The sequence below is a fragment of the Thermobia domestica genome, chromosome 2, assembly GCF_964235325.1.
Source record: "Thermobia domestica chromosome 2, izTheDome1.hap1.1, whole genome shotgun sequence".
In the NCBI taxonomy this organism is placed as follows: Eukaryota; Metazoa; Arthropoda; class Insecta; order Zygentoma; family Lepismatidae; genus Thermobia; species Thermobia domestica.
The window spans coordinates 357,902,676-357,921,030 of NC_137455.1; the positions used below are offsets into that span (position 1 = coordinate 357,902,676).

The 18,355-nt window shown below is 36.7% G+C and overlaps 1 protein-coding gene across 1 annotated transcript in view; it reads left to right on the forward strand.

Annotated features, from left to right (window-relative positions):
- Positions 1-18,355, forward strand: part of orb (polyadenylation element binding protein orb) — a 156,435-nt gene that overhangs the window by 122,737 nt on the left and 15,343 nt on the right. The window contains exons 4-7 of the mRNA XM_081749344.1: positions 919-1,052; positions 6,731-6,863; positions 8,884-9,250; positions 11,299-11,375. Of these exons, the coding sequence (XP_081605470.1) occupies positions 919-1,052; positions 6,731-6,863; positions 8,884-9,250; positions 11,299-11,375 (711 nt within the window). The remainder of the gene's footprint in view (positions 1-918; positions 1,053-6,730; positions 6,864-8,883; positions 9,251-11,298; positions 11,376-18,355) is intronic.

The window sequence follows — 18,355 nt, forward strand, 5'->3', positions numbered from 1 at the left end:
ACAATAAGGATGGTGACTCTTTACTCGATCGCATCGTTACTGGTGACGAAACATGGGTGAAACACGTGAACTGTGAAACGAAATTGCAATCAATGCAGTGGGGGCACACAGGTTCTCCCCAAAAACCCAAGAAATGCATGCAAACAATGTCGGCAAGGAAGATGATGGCGACTGTTTTTTGGGACAGAAAAGGTGTGATTTTGGTGGACTTCCTGGAAAGAGGCACTACAATAAACGCTCAAAGGTATTGCCAAACTCTGCAAAACCTCAGAAGAGCAATTCAAAACAAGCGCAGAGGAATGTTGAGCTCTAAGATCTTGTTGATTCACGACAACGCCCGGCCCCACACGGCAAATGTCACGCGTGAAGTTCTTGAATCTTTTCAGTGGGAGTTGTTTCCTCATCCGCCGTACAGTCCCGACCTGGCACCGAGCGACTTCCACCTATTCCCAGCAATGAAGAAGTGGCTGGCTATGCAGCGTTTTGATGACGACGAACAGCTGCAAGAAGAGGTAACGAAGTGGTTGAAGTCGCAGGCGGCCGAATTTTTCGACGAAGGAATTTCCAAGCTCGTACATCGCTACGATAAATGCCTTAATTTGAATGGTGACTATGTCGAAAAGTAGTATTTGTGTGTGGCTTTCATCTGTATATAATAAAATTTGTTTCCTATACTTTGTTGATTTTTTATTCCAAAACGTAATCTACTTTCTGGATAGCCCTCGTAATTGTTTCTTAGAAGTTAACGGTAAATGAGAACAATCTGAAATTTCGTACCCATTTGAATATTGAACGATCTGAGATCAAATTTAAAAAAATAAAGCTTGAGTTTCAAATTTTAGTTAATTCCATTCAGACTATCAGGTCTGGAATAATTGTTTTAGTTAATGTTAGTGTAATTTCTGGTTTCTTCTGTAGACTGACGACTCGAAATATAGTGACGTGACCACTCCACTGAAGATCCTTCATAGAAGTTTCTCCGACTCCCCATTGACATCGACTCCCTCGTCTCCCAGCTACAGAACAGTACACAGAGGATCACCTCCATACAGGTTAGTATACACGAGTTTTTATCTTTTTTTATTTCTGTATTTTATACTTCTGTAGTATATTTTTCTGGAAGCTAGGTTTGGAAGATAGTAAGATACTTTTCAGAAAACCCATACAAAGTAGCAACGGGCCCATTCATGCCTTGACTGTTAATTTAAACTTGAGAGGAGGGGGGGGGGGTAGCTGGAGAATAGATGAGGCTAAAGACCTCAAACTACGTAGGGGGGAAACTTCTAATCTACTTTGTAGTAAAGGGGAAACTTGTACTTCGCTGATAAAGTAACTTGGTTCAAAATGTAAAGTTTCAGATAAAGCTTTATATACATAACTTTTTTAATAACTGATAAGGTTCGCTTCTAGCTGCATTCTAAAAAGTCTCGTTTTTCGTGTTAGCAGATTCAAACTGTTAGATATACCACATTGACTTGACAGTCTTCCATTCCAAGCGCTGCTATCGGCTGAAGGAATTCCAATCCCTTTCGCTAAGGCTCTCTCGCTTAACAGCTGAACCCTTATTGGCTCAACGCGTGTGTGTGGCGAGGGTGTGAACTTTAGTTCGCATTTTTGCCACTGCTCAAGACATTTTGGCAGCACTATAGTAATATGCCTTAGCTTAAATAATCTCTCTTTAGATTTAACTAGACTCAACATTAGCTGTATCATAATACCTTAAATTTTTAATACTGTTAGCCACACATTCTGCTTTATTACACAAAATGTTATGGCATCAATGAAGATAGTCCAGAGTTTGTACCAAAATGCGGAATTTCTACTTTCATACATTCAGAAGAATAAGGGGAATATGAAGTAAATAATTATTTTTTGCTTTCACTTTTCTTTTTCTTTTTTTTTTAATACAGAACTGTTAATGTAAATATTTAAATAACAAATGTGTACAGTACTTTTTTTTTTTTCTTGGGGGTACGCATTCTTGTTTACTTTTGAGGTAGAGCTCTTTCGTTCCGTGGGAAAAAAAAAAAAAAAAAAAATCAGAATACTCATGTAACTCAAAGTAAAAAGTCTAAGATTTTTCAATATATTTGAGACCTATCTCGGAGAAAATAAATTCTACTATATTATTGGCGTTAAACGAAAAAATGTCCAAAAATAAAACCATAATCGACAAATCTCATTGAGATGAACCAACGGATGTTGGTACAAACTAGATTTTCACTAAATTGTCAGATGCTTCATGGCTTTTGTCCTAAAATTTCGACACATTCGAGACTGTGACACATCGGTTGGGAGCCATTGCTTTATTCAAACGATGGTAGAAATTCAAAGTTTCAATGTTGATCAGAGAGAATCGTAATAGGTAACGAGAAACTATTTGGTCTAGGAATTAATTCGTGCGGGTGGACAAGAGATGGCGCAACGAACGGAGCGTCCCACAGTTCCGTGTATCCACACGTGTTGCAAACCCCTGTCATCGCGTATCGTTCGTAGTATAGGGCAGTGGATTAAAGCGTCAACAACACCAGTTTGTAGTTAAGTGAACATGGCGCAATTTGTGCCTGATAAAGTGTTTTTGCGGGGTGTTCTGCTGCATTACTTTAACATGCAGAAAAGTGCGACTGAAAGTCATCGTATTTTGGTGGAAGTGTATGGTGACCATGCTCTAGCTGAGCGAACGTGTCAGAAGTGGTTTGCACGGTTTAGAAGTGGTGATTTCGGCTTGGCAGACCAAGAGCGAGCTGGACAACCAAAAAAATTTCAAGACGAAGAATTGACAGCATTGCTCGAGCAGGATTCGTGTCAAACGCAGGAACAACTTGCAGCAGCATTAGGCGTTGATCAAACAACAGTCTCCAAACGCTTGAAAGCCATGGGAATGATTGAAAAGATGTCACATTGGGTTCCACAGGAATTGAAAGACAGAGACGTTGAAAGACTAAAAACCATTTGCGAATTGCTGCTTCAACGACAGAGCAGAAAGGGGTTTCTGCATCGAATTATTACGGGTGATGAGAAGTGGATCCATTACGAGAACCCTAAACGAAAAAAGGCCTGGGTGAAACCAGGTGAACCAGGTCCATCACAACCAAAACGAGATATTCACTGTGCAAAGGTTATGCTGTGCATATGGTGGGATATGAAAGGTGTGGTGTACTATGAGCTGCTGCAACCGGGTGAAACTATGAATGGAGAACGTTATCGACGACAATTAATGCGTTTGAAGCAAGCTCTGGCCAGAACACGACCAGAATGGGAGAACAGACATGATAAACTTATTGTTCAACATGATAACGCTCGCCCACATGTCGCAAAACCGGTCAAAACCTATTTAGAAAATGTCGGATGGGAAGTTTTACCCCACCCGCCGTATTCACCAGACGTTGCTCCTTCGGACCACTACTTGTTCGATTGCATGAACAACGATTTGATTGGACAGCGGTTTACTTCTTCAGAAGATATCGAAACATGGGTCTCTGACTGGATCGCTTCCAAGGATGAGGACTTCTTTCGCCACGGAATCCGTACATTGCCTGACAGATGGGCGAAAGTGGTGGCTAGCGATGGACAATATTTTTCTTAAGGTATTTGTGTATTTTGTGTTTGTACTACAGCTTCAATGTGTGCGTACCAACCGCACGAATTAATTCCTAGACCAAATATTATTTTTTTAATATATTAAATATCTCAAAATTATCTCTACTGACCTTTACTATACTTCTTAACGTTGTCTGTAAAGTGGTAAACATTAACTACTTCCGGTTTCAATATTTTCCTCCTCAGAGCGAAAACTCTAAGAAATAGCGAGAAGGGGTTTTAAGGTAGGAATTAAACATCCTAAGAATGTTTTTTCTACATTTTTATCCTATTCAAACCGGAAACTATTAGTTTCAACTTTGATAGCCACTTAAAAAATAATAATAATAATAATAATAATAAAACGTAATGAGAATACTTTCCAAATTTGGATAAGATACCACAAGAATAGGTTTCATCCAGTTTTATTCCTCTGCTGTGACCAGAACAGTTCTAATTTCAATTCTCGTAGAGCGACGAACGGCAATGGAAGGCGTCACTGTTTTTAGTATGAATTCAGGATTAAAAGAAATTGCTATGTTATTGTATTGAAAGCAGAAGTAAAATACTAGTACGACTTCAGAGGTTTCAATATTGATTTTCATGTGTATACGTGGTATTCATGGTAACATTCCAACAGTTATTTTTGAAACTATTCAGCGTCCGAACATGTTCCATCTCCTAACCTTATCCTTCAAAGATAGCAACCAAGTCCTGGAGTTGAACGGTATTCACCAGGTTATGGCATATGCTGATGATGTAAATTTAATAGAAGATAAGAAAACAATAGAAAGAAATGCAGAGGTCTTATTAAACGCTTGCAGAGACATGGGTTTAGAAGTAAATGCAGAGAAAACTAAATACATGGAAGTGCGTTGGGACCGTAATACAGCAAATTATGGATGCGTTAAAATATTAAATAATACTTTGGATAAAGTGGATATTTTCAAATGTCTAGGATCAGTATTAACAGACGAAAACCATATTCACGAAGAAATTAAATGTAGACTAAAAGCAGGGAATTCATGTGATTATTAAGTTCAGAATCTCTTGTAGAGGAATTTGAAGCTCAAAATATATAAAACTATAATCATGCCTGTTCTATATGGTTGCGAAACATGGTCGCTTACTCTGAAAGAACAACATATACTGAAAGTATTTGAGAACAAGATCCTGAGACGATATTCGGATCTAAGAGGAACAGGAATGGGGAATGGCGGAAGCTTCATAACTAGGAACTACATAATTTATATGGTTTACCCAACATTGTTAGGGTCATCAACTCTAGGAGTCTTAGATGGGTAGGTCATGTAGCTAAAATGGAAGAAAGTAGAAAAGCTTTCAAAGTCTTGACTGGAAGACCAATCGGAAAACGACCATTAGGAAAACCTAGGTGCAGATGAGAGGAGCAGTGGAGAGCTTTGGTGTACGCGGCATTGAACCTTCGGGTTCCATAAGCCAGTGAGTGAGTGAGTGAATTAGTTCCCTCGATTTGACCTTAAAATGACCTTTACGTGGTAGTGGTTATCCGACCTCAGATTCGGAACTAGCGACCCAAAACCTGTAGTATACCCTAGTGAGACTCGTTCATACTTCATAGTGTCGACAGAGTTATTTTCAGTTTACGAGGGAGCGTATGCTTTTACGTGATGATAATACTTAGCGGATATTTCAAAAACGTGAAATTTTCGGGCTCCGTGCCTATTGTTCATATTCATATTTATTTGCCTGTTCATAGCTTACAAATGAGGACAATCCTCAATTAAGCATTACAGTTGTCAGATATGATTTACATTCTCTATATATTATCAGTAAGATAAGTTTCCACAGAGTAATAGCTTTTTTCCAACAATAATTCTAACAGAGTATTTCTGAATATCCGTTTTTCGTTAATGTTCTTATACTTTGCTGGTAATTTGTTATATAATTTTATACAATTCATATACACAGTTTTGCTAAAATTTGCATAATTCTGTTGGATAATATACATATTACAATTCTGCCTAGTATTGTATGAGTGAATCGTATTAGCTAAAGTAAATAAATCCTTGTGCTCGATTACATACATAATTGTGCGATATATATATAAACTAGGTAATGTCAATAATTTATATTTTTTAAAAATATTTTTACATGAGAATCGTTCAGGCACACTAAACATTATCCTAATAATTTATTTTTTTGTATTCGGAATGTACTAGCACTTATTCTCGAATTCCCCCAAAATATAACACCATAGTTTATTATTGAAAAAACTTTGCTATAGTATAAGGACATGACAGCTTCCTTGCACAAACTACCTTGCAACCTACGGAATGCAAAGCAGAGTGAACTGAGTTTAGTATTAATGTATTCAACATGAGTATTCCATGTTAAATCTTCATTAACATGTACTCCTAGAAATTTAATAGATGGTGTTTGACATAATTCTACAGTGTCTACAGTTATTGGTACAAGTTCATTTCTTTGCCCCGGGAATCGAAATTTGACAATGTTAGTTTTTCCCAAATTCATAGTTGATTTATTTGTTTAACCAACTAATAATTTTTGTTAGCGTCTTTGTAGTGAGCCTTTCTGCTTCATTTACTGAGTCTCCACTGACAAGAACATTTATGTCATCAGCATACAATGTTGACTTCACACAGCCTAGACTATTAACCAAATCATTAATATATACAACAAACAAAAGAGGTCCCAATATTGATCCTTGTGGTACTCCTTTTGTTACTTTCATTAAAGATGATTATTGAGACTTTTCATCAGCTTACCAAAATACACAACACCCTGTAATACCAACCAATTTAACTGATTTCTATAAGCTCTGAGCGGGGGCCTTTGCAATTATTGCATACTTAGTATAATTATACTATTGAGATTTATATAAATTTCACTCCGGAGGTAATTGCCCCCCAACTCTCCCCAAATGCTTCAGAGTAGGAATTCAATGACAAGAGTACTTTCTGATAACTGAAGTAAACTGTATTTTCATATACACAATATCTGCATATACTCAGATCTTCGTATAGGCAATTTTGACGGTGTTGTCCTATAACGTAAAAGATATGTAAAATTGTTCTTCTAATGTTAAGCTATATCCTATCTAAAGGTGTAAATTTCAGGAAGTTTTATTTTCAAATTCTTTCCCTTTCAGTGATCGTAGCAGTCCAATGCTGGAGCAGGCTTTTATGATGGGGTATACTGGCTCTCGTTCGACATCGCCCGCAGACTCGGACGCTAGTACAAGTGGTGTTAGCAGCAACGACAGTAATCTTTCAGATATTATGGTAAGTTGCATTACAAATGTTAAAGAAAAAGTCATGTTCTACGAACTTTAATATTTTCTGCATTAAGAATTTTTCTATACAAGGTGATTATTTAACCACAGTGTGTTTTGACGCAAATAATCATTCAATAGTAAATTTTTCTCCAGTGACAATCATGTTGAATTATAATTCTTATATTTAATCTTAAACCAATCTACCATGTAACTTCTTGTTTTTTCGCAGTTCCAAGTATTTTTAGCGAGTACTTTCATCCTGAAGTGCTAAGCAGGATTAAATAAAAGGATATTGAATTCGAGTGTGCGATAACCTTCACTCCAGAGGAGAGCTTCCAAAATTAAATTGCAGTCTTCGAACTGATATTACACTCATTTAACCCTACTCATACTCGTTGGTGCAAGTAATGTAGCAAAGTCTAAACGTATGAAAAAGAAATACGTAAAAATATCTGTGCATTAAAATTCTTTTGCGTCAATACAGGGTGATCCATTTGTAATGATAGTAGTAATTCTCAGAAATCGTAAAAATCAGAAGCTAAATTTTGTACCAGGAAACTATAGGGAGGGGGAGAACGTCCTAGGTATTTTGTAAAATCATCGGATGAACAATGTTTCCAACCAAAGTGTTATATTTTTCAAATGACACTGTCAGGTTATTACATATTTCAAATAAGCATGCCAAACGAAAATTTAAAGTACTAAATTTATTATTCAGTGTTGGCAACTAAGGATGTTCTAGTATCACAAACATCCAAAGTGTGGAAGCCTCTAACACGCACACAGCACAACGGAGATTGATAGGATAATATACATCGAAAGTACATTAGCGTTGGATACCATAGTCATGGTATGACTTGTTTCGAATGAATAAGAACCAAGTTACCAGGACTTGAAAATTGATTTTTTTTTAAAGTGCTTTATTTCGAAAAAATGCTTAGATAACTCATCTAGTTACCTGTATGGTTTGTAATTGATGTGTAAATTATTTTGACGTTTGCTGCACTTCAATATCTCAAACCGTTCCGGAGATATGATAAACTTCGCAACAGTGCTGAAAATGGCGTATTTATGGAAAATATTTAGAATGATTGCTCTAATTTTCTTTCATAGCATTACAATAGCTTTTAGTAGCTTCAATTAAAAGTTCTAGCAATCACATGATTGAAACAGTGTTGCAAACTTCAGCAGTGTTTGTCTCCGGAACGGTTTGAGATATTGAATTGCTGTAAAGGGCAAAATAATGTACACATCCATTACAAACCATACAGGTAACTAGATATAATGATCTGATCTTTTTTTCGAAATAAATTATTTTTTAAAAAATAAATCAATTTTCAAGCCCTGGTAACTTGGTTCTTATCCATTCGAAAGAAGTCATACCATGACTATGGTATCCAACGCTAATGTACTTTCGATGTGTATTGACCTGTCCATCTCTGTTGTGCTATGTGTATTAGAGGCTTCCACACTTTCGATGTTTTATACTAGAACAGCCTTAGTTTTCAATAGTGAATAATAAATGTAGTATTTTAAATTTTCGTTTGACATATTTATTTGAAATAAGTAATTACCTGATGTGGTGCCATTTGAAAAATATATCTTGGGTTGGCAAAATTGTTCATCTGGTAATGTTACGATATATGTAGGTGGTGGTTTCCCTCCCTATAATTTCTTGTTGCAAAATTTCGCTTCTCTGCCTTTTACGATTTCTGAGATACTTACTATCATTATAAATGGACCACCCTATACATCTTTGCCAGCGGAATTTCCAATTTGCGAAGGCACCCTGGAAGGTGTGTTCAGGAAGTGCGTTTAATTATTTATCCTGATTAACGAGATTAATTATTGCGGTATTTTTTCGTGGCATCAATGATAGCAATAGCATATATTCTGTATTTTTGTACACTTAATTTAAAAGGATCAAATTTTACGTGCAGGACTCACTTCCTTTATTTAATATACGTAATACAGTGTATTGATGATGATAATTCAGAACTTTAAAATTAACTTTTCTGTTTTTCCAGAACTGCCTTTCCGTAGGTGCGTCACCCCAGACTACATCGAACGTAAGTATAGGTCATCCGTTGGGACTTTCTCCTCCTTCCACAATAACAGAACCAGACCTCAGCTTCCATGGATTCCAGGCTCTCCAGGGTCTTCCAAATGTTTCCCCGTTGCAGTCATTGAAGAACCTTCAGAGCCTGGGTAGTCAGCCGTCTCTGCAGGCAAGTCTTCTGTCATCCCTTCTTCAGTACCCTGGACAGAATCTCTCTCCTCCAAGTCATTACTTAGACAAACCATGGCCTCCTGCGATTAACCCACTAGTCTCACTCAGCGGTCCAGAAGCTAATTCCTTGGAGAGGGCAGCGCGAATCTACAGAAATGCAGCTTGTAAGTAATAAATTTGGTATTTCACGTATATTGGCACGTCAGTAGTTGAGGATTTGGGTAATATTAAATAATTTCAGTAGAGTTCACATAATCTTTAGTTTCTAAGTAGCTAAGGCCGAAGGCAGGATTTGGAGAATGAACAAAATAAATCCTCACAGCATAAACAGTAAGCTCAACAATGAAAATCGGTAGGCTAGCGAACTGCCATCGTTGGCTCTACGTTGTAATGGCAGTTTTGCCGAGCATTTGCCAACGAACTGAACTGCCAACGTAAACCCTACGAAAATAGTAAAATGGCAGTTGGGTGTAAGAGGTCAAAATTTAACAAATGGTGGCAAATGTTTTGCTCGCAATTTTAAACTACGTCGGGCCAATGTATTTCTTACTCATGCCGATCATTAGCCTACGTTGGACTAACGTATTTTTCCTACTCATGCCTATCACTAGCACACGTTGAGCCTACTGAGTGTGCTCTTAAGACACCTTACAATACTATGAAATAATGCTTTGCAAGTTTTATTTCAACCGAGAAAAACTTCAACTACAAAGTTAACATGCTAATGCATTAGACCGCAAAGACTTAGTTGTATTAATTCTAATTAGAATATAAATGTTATTTGTAATCCCACTAGCAAAATACTGATGTAATTCAGTAATCTCTTGCACTATAAAACTAGGTCATTATCCGAAAATTACAGGGCAACATCAGTATTAGCAGATGTGAAGATATGTTCTTGTTCACTAGGTAAGATTGTGCAACGCTTTTGGAGAAATGCATTATAGAAGTACCCTCAAGTAGAACATGGTTTTAAGATTCTAAATTTCTATTGGGAAGAAAGCTAAAACCAGTATGCTGAAAATTGCTCATATGAAGGACGAATATCACTTAAAACTAACTTAAATTTCAAGAACTGCAGTGACATATTCACTGCAGTTCAGAAACTTAAAAAAAAAATATAGGAGTATTCATTTAGTACTATAAGCTATGTACTGTAAATTGATGTTTTAGGGACATCGTAATTGGGAAAACTGTAGTATGAAGTAAAATAATCTTAGCTTAAAAAATATTGTTGAAATTGTTTTGTAATGTTTCTATTTAAGCTGTCCCAAATTTTAATAACTTCGTTCGATAATTCTTTCGAAAAACTGCGAATCTTTCAACAGATGATTTATCTAGCTTCAGTAATAAATCTCTAGTCATGAAAATAAGTCATACGCTTGTCAATATTCCGATATCTCATTCCTCTGGCTCTTATTGAAATAATAAATGCATTTCTCAAATACTGTGCAAATCGAACACTATAATCGACAGAACTAGTTCCGGCAATGTTGTCATTGAGGAAAGGGCGGGGTTGATACACCATACTTGGAACTTGATCGTATTGATTTAAAGTTTGAGTTGCCTGAAATTTTTCGACAATGATAAGCTGGCACTTAAATTTTGTGTAAGTGGTATCAGAGAAAACACTCAACTATGATCAAAGTTGAATGAAATAAAAAATGAAGGCTGTATCCTCATATTCAGTTTCAATAAAATACTTGTATTTCTAGAAGTCTTACTCCAAAAGGGTAGCCTAATATCCAGACTAATAACACCTCTGTGTTTCCGTAAATCCTAGTAGTTAGTGTGCGTGATTCCAAGTTCCAATTCATTTGCGGACAATTTGCCCTGTTAACATAGCACCATGAAACAGTTTAATTAAGGGAAGCACACTTTGATTCTTGAGAGCCAGAAATAAAGGCTATATGCACGGTGTACTGATCTCATACCAACCAAACTAAAAGCAATCGTACCTGACCATACAGTTTCGTGGGCTGTGATGCCAGAATCCAGTATTTTAAATATGGGAGAGACCTTAATTGAAATGTATTGAAGGGAGTGTTGTGATGTTTATGGTTGACATCCCACTCAAATAATTACTCAAATTCTTGATAGAGTAGAGCGAAATCATAGTACTCATAATAATTTCGTAAGTTAAGTATGATTCTAGTATTAGTATTAAGTTACCTAATTTACATTTGAGTTTACTTGAAATCCCTATTTGTAGCTCTGTATGACGCTACGTGCACGTGGAGTGGTCAACTGCCTCCGAGGATGCAGAAGAATCCCTCCTATTCGTGCAAAGTAAGTATTAAACTTTTGTGTCCAGTATTGTTTTGTCTTACTCATGGGCGGCTCTGTTATACAGGGTCTATTCCAAAAATAAGTAGAATGTGTTACTGCCAAAGCGGACGGTTGGAATGGGCGACTTGTGGCGGGAAAGATGGTGAGGGGTCTTGGATAAGCAATGTGACCCACGTCAGTTGCCTGAGCTGTGTGCGGATCGCTCCTAGACTGAATTACTGTTTGACTTCGTCACGACTTTTCGATACCACGTTCAATGGAGCAATATGCGATCAAATTTTGCTAGGCTCGGAAAATCGGTTTCGGAGACCATGGCTATGATTAAGGATGCTTACGGGGATTAAGCAATGTCCCAAGAAATGGTTTTCCGCTGGCTCAAGATGTCCCAGGAGGGCAGAGAGGAGATCGACGACGTGTAACGCTCTGAATATTCGTCAACGACAGTGTAGCGAAAATGTACAATAAGAGAAGATAAATTCCGATCTACGAGTGTCAATGTTAGAAGAGGAAAATATTCCGAAACAACAATGCATCGCAACCATACAGAAAATTTAGCCATAAGGTAGTTCCCGAAGTGCTGTAGGAACATAAGAAGGCTGTTCGTGGGACGGTCTCGTGTGAACTGTTGGACTGCTGCGAAAATAACTTCATGTAAATAAGTCAAGAAGACAATGCAGAGTGGCATATGAAGGGTTCCCGGTGCCTGGAAAGAAAAGCAAGGATGAAGGCGATGCTCGGCCTTTTTCGACTCAAAAGGAGTTATCCATAAAGAGATACCGCTGGAACACAGTAAGTTTTACGTGTGAGTCTTCGAAAGAGTGCGGTAAAGAATGCAATGCGTCAGGCAGGAAAACTTCAACTGGAGGCTTGCACCACAGGGCGCTGTCCCACACCATCTTCCGTGTGACCGAGCACCTGGCAAAGCACAAGGTGGTAACGCTGTCACAGTCGCTCTACAGTGCCGATTTGGCACCACTGCACTTTTGTTTTTGTTTCCAAGAATACGGAGGAGCTTGAAAGATTACCGGTACAATTTTGGAACTCTGGATAACGTCAGAGGCCGTAACGAGATTCTCGTGAACGTCTTTCAGAAAGCGTACGGCGACTGACAGAGACGCTAGGAACGGTGTGACGATGCACAAGGGAGAGATTTTGAACAAGTTCAGTAACTTCGATTTGCAATAAATTTCTTGGATATATATTCTACTTTTATACAAACCCTGTATTATGAAAATGGAACCCCAGAATAAGTGTTCGTTGCCTTACATGGTCCAAATCGCGAAAAGATTGAGGAGCTATTCTGCATCACGATTTGTCCTGCCTCTACCTTTACAAATATGATTCATAAGTATTCACGATAGGAAACTAACTGGAGAAATTGGAGAAACTTTTGTGCTGCATAAACCAAAGGTAATATCTTCATATATCCTTGTCATTTTCTATTGTTTCCTACCTCTTGATTTTCGCTTCCACCTTATCTTCGTAGAACAAAATTTGTCCCGTAACACAATTTTCTTATTTGACTCTAATATTCTCCCCGTCATCGAGACTGTGGCGACCCCATTGCCGTTTTTCGGAACTGCAATAGCCGCTGATTCTCTAGGTTGCGGGGGGAGGCTCTTCACCCTTCCCTTAAAACCTCTACTGCGGACGATCTGAGGCACGGGAATGATCATCCTGTACAGTGCGCAGCAAAAAACCTGCAATCGGAGCATGTAAGTATATTGTGAAACAATGAAGCCTTTTGCTCCAAAATAAGTGTGCAGGGGAGGACGTCGAGATTTGTCCTGGCGTGATTCGTGCCACTTAGAAGTTATGCTGATTCCCTGGGCTGTTAGGCGTAGTTTCACAAACTTACATGCTCATGTTGCAGGTTTTTTGCTGCGGACTGCAATAATGCCTTAGATGAAGCTTGCCTAAGTTTTTTTGTTGACTTGACAAGGATTTATGGACTCAGTGTATTTGTGGGTCTGATTTCAATTTTAAAAAATCACCTGACAATGATTTTTGATCTAATTTTGATTGTCCTGTTGGCCAAGTTACTATGACATAAAAAGTCATACTTCTCGGAATTATCTATTGAACGAGAAACGAAAATTGTGTTAAGAGACAGGGGACAATCCCAGAAGCAAGAAATGCGTTAGGTCACAATGTAGGTATGACATGGGGCTGGCAAAAAAACAAGAGATCGTTCGGTATAATCTCCAAGCAGTGTTGGTAAGGTTGCTGGTAGAGCAAAGTCAGCTCGAAGCTAAGCATGTAGAGGACAATCCACAAATAGATATTAAATGCTTTATTTGGCCCCAGAGGCCGCATACAATGGTGGATCTTCGCCACGAAGTAGAAATTTATGGATTAAGTAGGAATGCCTAATGCGAAGTCAGGTGAGAATTCATTCTTCCTGTGAAGAAACTGGTGGTCCAGACACGAAGTGCAAGTTTGAGCATGTAATTTATCGACAGCCTGACCCCATTCGAGCTGCCAGCGTTGATGCAAGTGAGCAGTGAATAGCGAACGCAGATCCGTGCTGGGTATGGGAGATGCTGTCTTCCTTCAGTGGCAGAAATTTTCATTGCATGGTCAGCCTTTTCATTACCAGCTATCCCAACATGGCTCGGAACCCAGCACAGTTGTATCTCACACCCCTGTGCTAAGAATCTGACAATGTTAGAATTTGCTGGACGAACGGATATTTACTGTGCACATCAAAGAGGTTACCCAGAGCACTTTGAGTCGCAACAGATTAAGATCATGAGTATAGCATGCAGAAACATAACATAAAGTTCGTAAAATTGCAACCAGTTAAAGTGAAAATTCAAGAAAAGGTGTATAATTTAAAACTGTAAGTACGGGTAATTGAAAAAAGAGAAGGTATAGCAGACAAAATAATCTTTCGAACAATCAATAGAAAATCTTCAAACTGCTCGGAGGCCCGAAACTCGTTGAAAGTCGTGAGAGCTAAATTATATATATAATATACAGTGGAGTTTCGTTAATTCGAAATATTGGATAATTCGAACAGAAGTCTATTCACCTTGAAAACTGTATTGAAAACGATAGTAAAAAAAATTGTGGATAAATCGAACTTTTGAACCTGTTTTGGATAATTCGAACTAAATACAGTTGAAAATGTTTAATGTTTCACAGATGTAAACAGAGAAATACAGTTTTAACGTGTTTTCAGTTATCCAGATGCAGCCATAGGAAAGAGTAATACAAAAGATAAATAGAAAATCTTTGTAATGATAAAGATGAAGGTGAGTTGGGTAAGAAGTAAAGATAGAAAACGTCATCCCATGTGCCAATCTCATCTTGTTTCAGAATTGGTTGAAAATTTAAGATGAATTATTGATAAAGTCAACCAAATGTTAATATCGTATTCCACGCAATACATGAAATTCAAGATTTATTGACCGTACAAAAACAATCAAATTTTACAACATACATTGAATATGAATAGCCCAAGCACTTAAACACCAGTAACAATTTGAATATTCTGTTTTCACTTTTAGGAACTCTTTCTTGTATGTATGTAAATGTATTTTCTATTATATACGTAGTTTGAATTATGTGGAGTCAATGTCGTTTGTTAGTTTGCGGTATTAGATCACGCAAATAATAAGCTGCTTTAAAGGTAGTCTACAACATATGAATGTTTTTGATGCACAGTACTTTGGTAGGGGGGGGCCCGGAGGGGCCGGCCCCCCCCAAAGAGGTCCGACAATGTACTTTGGTACTTTGATGTTTGTAATTTTTTATATATCTTTATGTTTATATATTTTCTTGTTTGTAATTTTTTTATATGTACCTATAACAGCACTTGGCCCCCCCCAAACACACATCCTGGCTACGCTACTGTATATATGTATATATATATATATATATATATATATATATATATATATATATATATATATATATATATATATATATATATATATATATATATAAAAATGAATGTTTTTGGATAATTCGAAGTTTTTTTGTCCCCCCTTGAACTTCGAATTAAAAGGAGTCCACTGTAATATGATAATATCGAGAGATAGAGATAGAAAACCTAGCTAGACGGCGTAACTTCCATGGGGCCCGTATGTAGAAAACCCAACAGAGCGGGGGTTTCGACGGCAAGGTCATACAAACGTTTGAGTACGAATTCCAAAAGGTCTTAATCATGCCTGATAACGTTGGCAGTGATCTCCAGTTTCCAGCGCAAAAGATGAAGGATGGTAAATCATTTACTTTAGATTAACAAAATAGTAGAGCATAATTAGCTGATGGCTGCACTGAATTCATGCAGGCCTGCTGGAAGAATGGTGCGCTTCAACATTAACTGGGAGTAGAAGAGGTACGAAACGCACAATTGCCAATGCACAGTGGACATACCTTTCCGAAACCCGTATTATGCACAATTATATTATTTTTAGAATACTTGGTTGGTTGCTTTCATACAAATTCAAGAATTTTTAATAGAATTAGTTCAAGGAATATTGATCTATACTAGTTAGGGCAGTTTTACCTTATTTATACATTGGAATGGTAACAATTTTAAGACAATCTGGGAACACTCGTATTAATATCCAGTTAATTATCTATTACGTCGATATTTTTAATTGTACTATTAGTAAAACCTTAATTTTTTACGTACCACTGACAAAATTACTTCATGTTTTACTTATGACAATTTGAATGTCAGGTTACTGGTTTGGTTTCTACAAGAGTATAGAATGAATTTTCGATTGTCTGTAATATACTTGATTGCCAGATTAAAACTGTACTATTTACAAAGATTTCATTAAACTTGTCAGGTGATGTTGATATCTTTCTGTATCTCTTTAGAACTCTCCACGCTACTTTATATATTTTTAAATGAATCACAAAAAATGTAGTTTGCTTTTTTTTTCTCACTAATTTCCTCTCTTTTGGCTCTGGTATCTTTTTCTACAGGCAGTCCGATTTACCCATATTATGTAAAGCATTGACAATTGTGAAGCTCTAATTGCGCAATCGATATTTATTCATTTAAAGTTTCAGAAATTACTGTAATATAAAATAGTTTAGAAAAATAGAACAAAGCAGAATACTTTTCAAATAATGCAGATTCTTTCAATTCCTAGATATTTTCCTAATCTATTTGGTAGCCCTTGACTTGGGAATTATTGAGGCACCTCTAGATTATAGATTTTAATTGTGGTTGCCTTGAAAATTTCACTGTTCGTATCTACCTCGTAATAACTTGACACAGATGTTTCCCCAAGGATAAAGGAGACAGTTTTTGCTACATGTAAATGCCAAATGACAACATCGCAAACACCGCTACGTATATTAACTACACAAGTCTAACAGAAGAATGTTCCTTGTTTCTTGAAGTTTACTATAAAACTATTTAGAAAAAAGTTGATTCGTAATTACAATTTAAGTTTTTCCATTATTCAAAGCAAACATTCCATGAATACGTTAAATATTGGAATATAGTTTTTGTCTATCATACACTCCTGGAGAAATATTCCCCAAATAGCGTGCTAGTTGACTGGAATTTCGTTCATCACTTTTTATCTTCTAATCTTCAACATGCTTATTTTATACAAGTGAGCGCATATAGTGTTCAACAAGTTCTGGGATTATCTCGAAATAATACACTTAACGATGTCAAGAGTTGATTATCCTGTTTTTCTAAATAGATCCCTTTTCGCACCACACTGACAGATCGTAGAGGTTCTGGAACGCTCGAGAAAAGTTGTAAACTGGAGTGCTGTTCGGTACCTGTCCTATTCGCTGAAATGTTAAGACTATTCCCTTTAGAAGCAGATTCGAGCTTATAGAAGAGCATGGAATCCACTGGGGCCGAATCAGGCGAATATGGGCGTGTTCAAGGAACATGACTCTTTTTAGTCAAATTATACACAGTTGCCCAGCAACATGCATCTAAAGGATCTAAAATGTTGCTTTTACCTAGGTAGTTTCTTTATATTTTGTATGCTGGTCTTCGATATAATCTAACATTAAGTTATTTTACATAAACACAATATAACTATGAAATCAGTCGTTCGTATGTATTCCGAATAATTACACAGTACAACGTTTGATAGTTTTTTTTTTATTTTTATATACCTAGGTAATGGAACTTCCTTAAAACATTCTAATGGGTGAACAAAATAAAATTTGCACATGCAATAGATTGATGAATAGTTATCTATTAGGTTATTGCTTTTGTTATAACTTAATTCCTAAATATAAGAATGAATTACTAGTTGAGATATGTGATAAATCACTACACTCACAAATGTCTTCAATATCTTTCACGAGTGTTTTACTTCCTAAATTTTTAATGAAGGAAATGTGCAGCTTTCAATGTTTGACTTTGAGAACCCGAATTTGAAATTTTTCATTTTTAAAAAGTACAAAATTAAACTGTTAATACAAATGTAGTTACTTTTACGAAAACTTGTAAATCATTTCAAATACGTAGGCTAATTGGTTAAATGACCTTAGTGCCCCTACATGCGAAACAAACAATTTAGGCATTCCTGGTAGTAAGGGTTAAGTCAAGAAAAGGTTATAAGTGCAATCTGAACTCTCGAAAATAGTGGACAAATCAAGCATATTATTTCCGGTAGTACTGCTGGAATAGTTTGTTTTTGATGTGTTCCAAAGACGCAAGCTGCATATGGAACTTAAAATAGTAATTTTTTGCAGACTTTAAATATTATAATGAAAGAGAATTGTAGTTTGTTTGTTAGAGGGAACTTTAAACAGCAAATACATTAAAGATAAGAAAGGAAGGGAAACTTTTATTTACATGAAAATATACCTTCGCTTGCTTTACCTAGCAGACGAATTGTTTGGAACCGAAAATGTGAGTTTAAGATCCTTACACTGTGAAAGTTGAACTGGCGAAATAACTTTTCATCCATTGTAATTATCCATTTAATGTTCCGAGTAGTGATATCGGATCTTCACGTTCCTACAAGGTAAGATTGTAG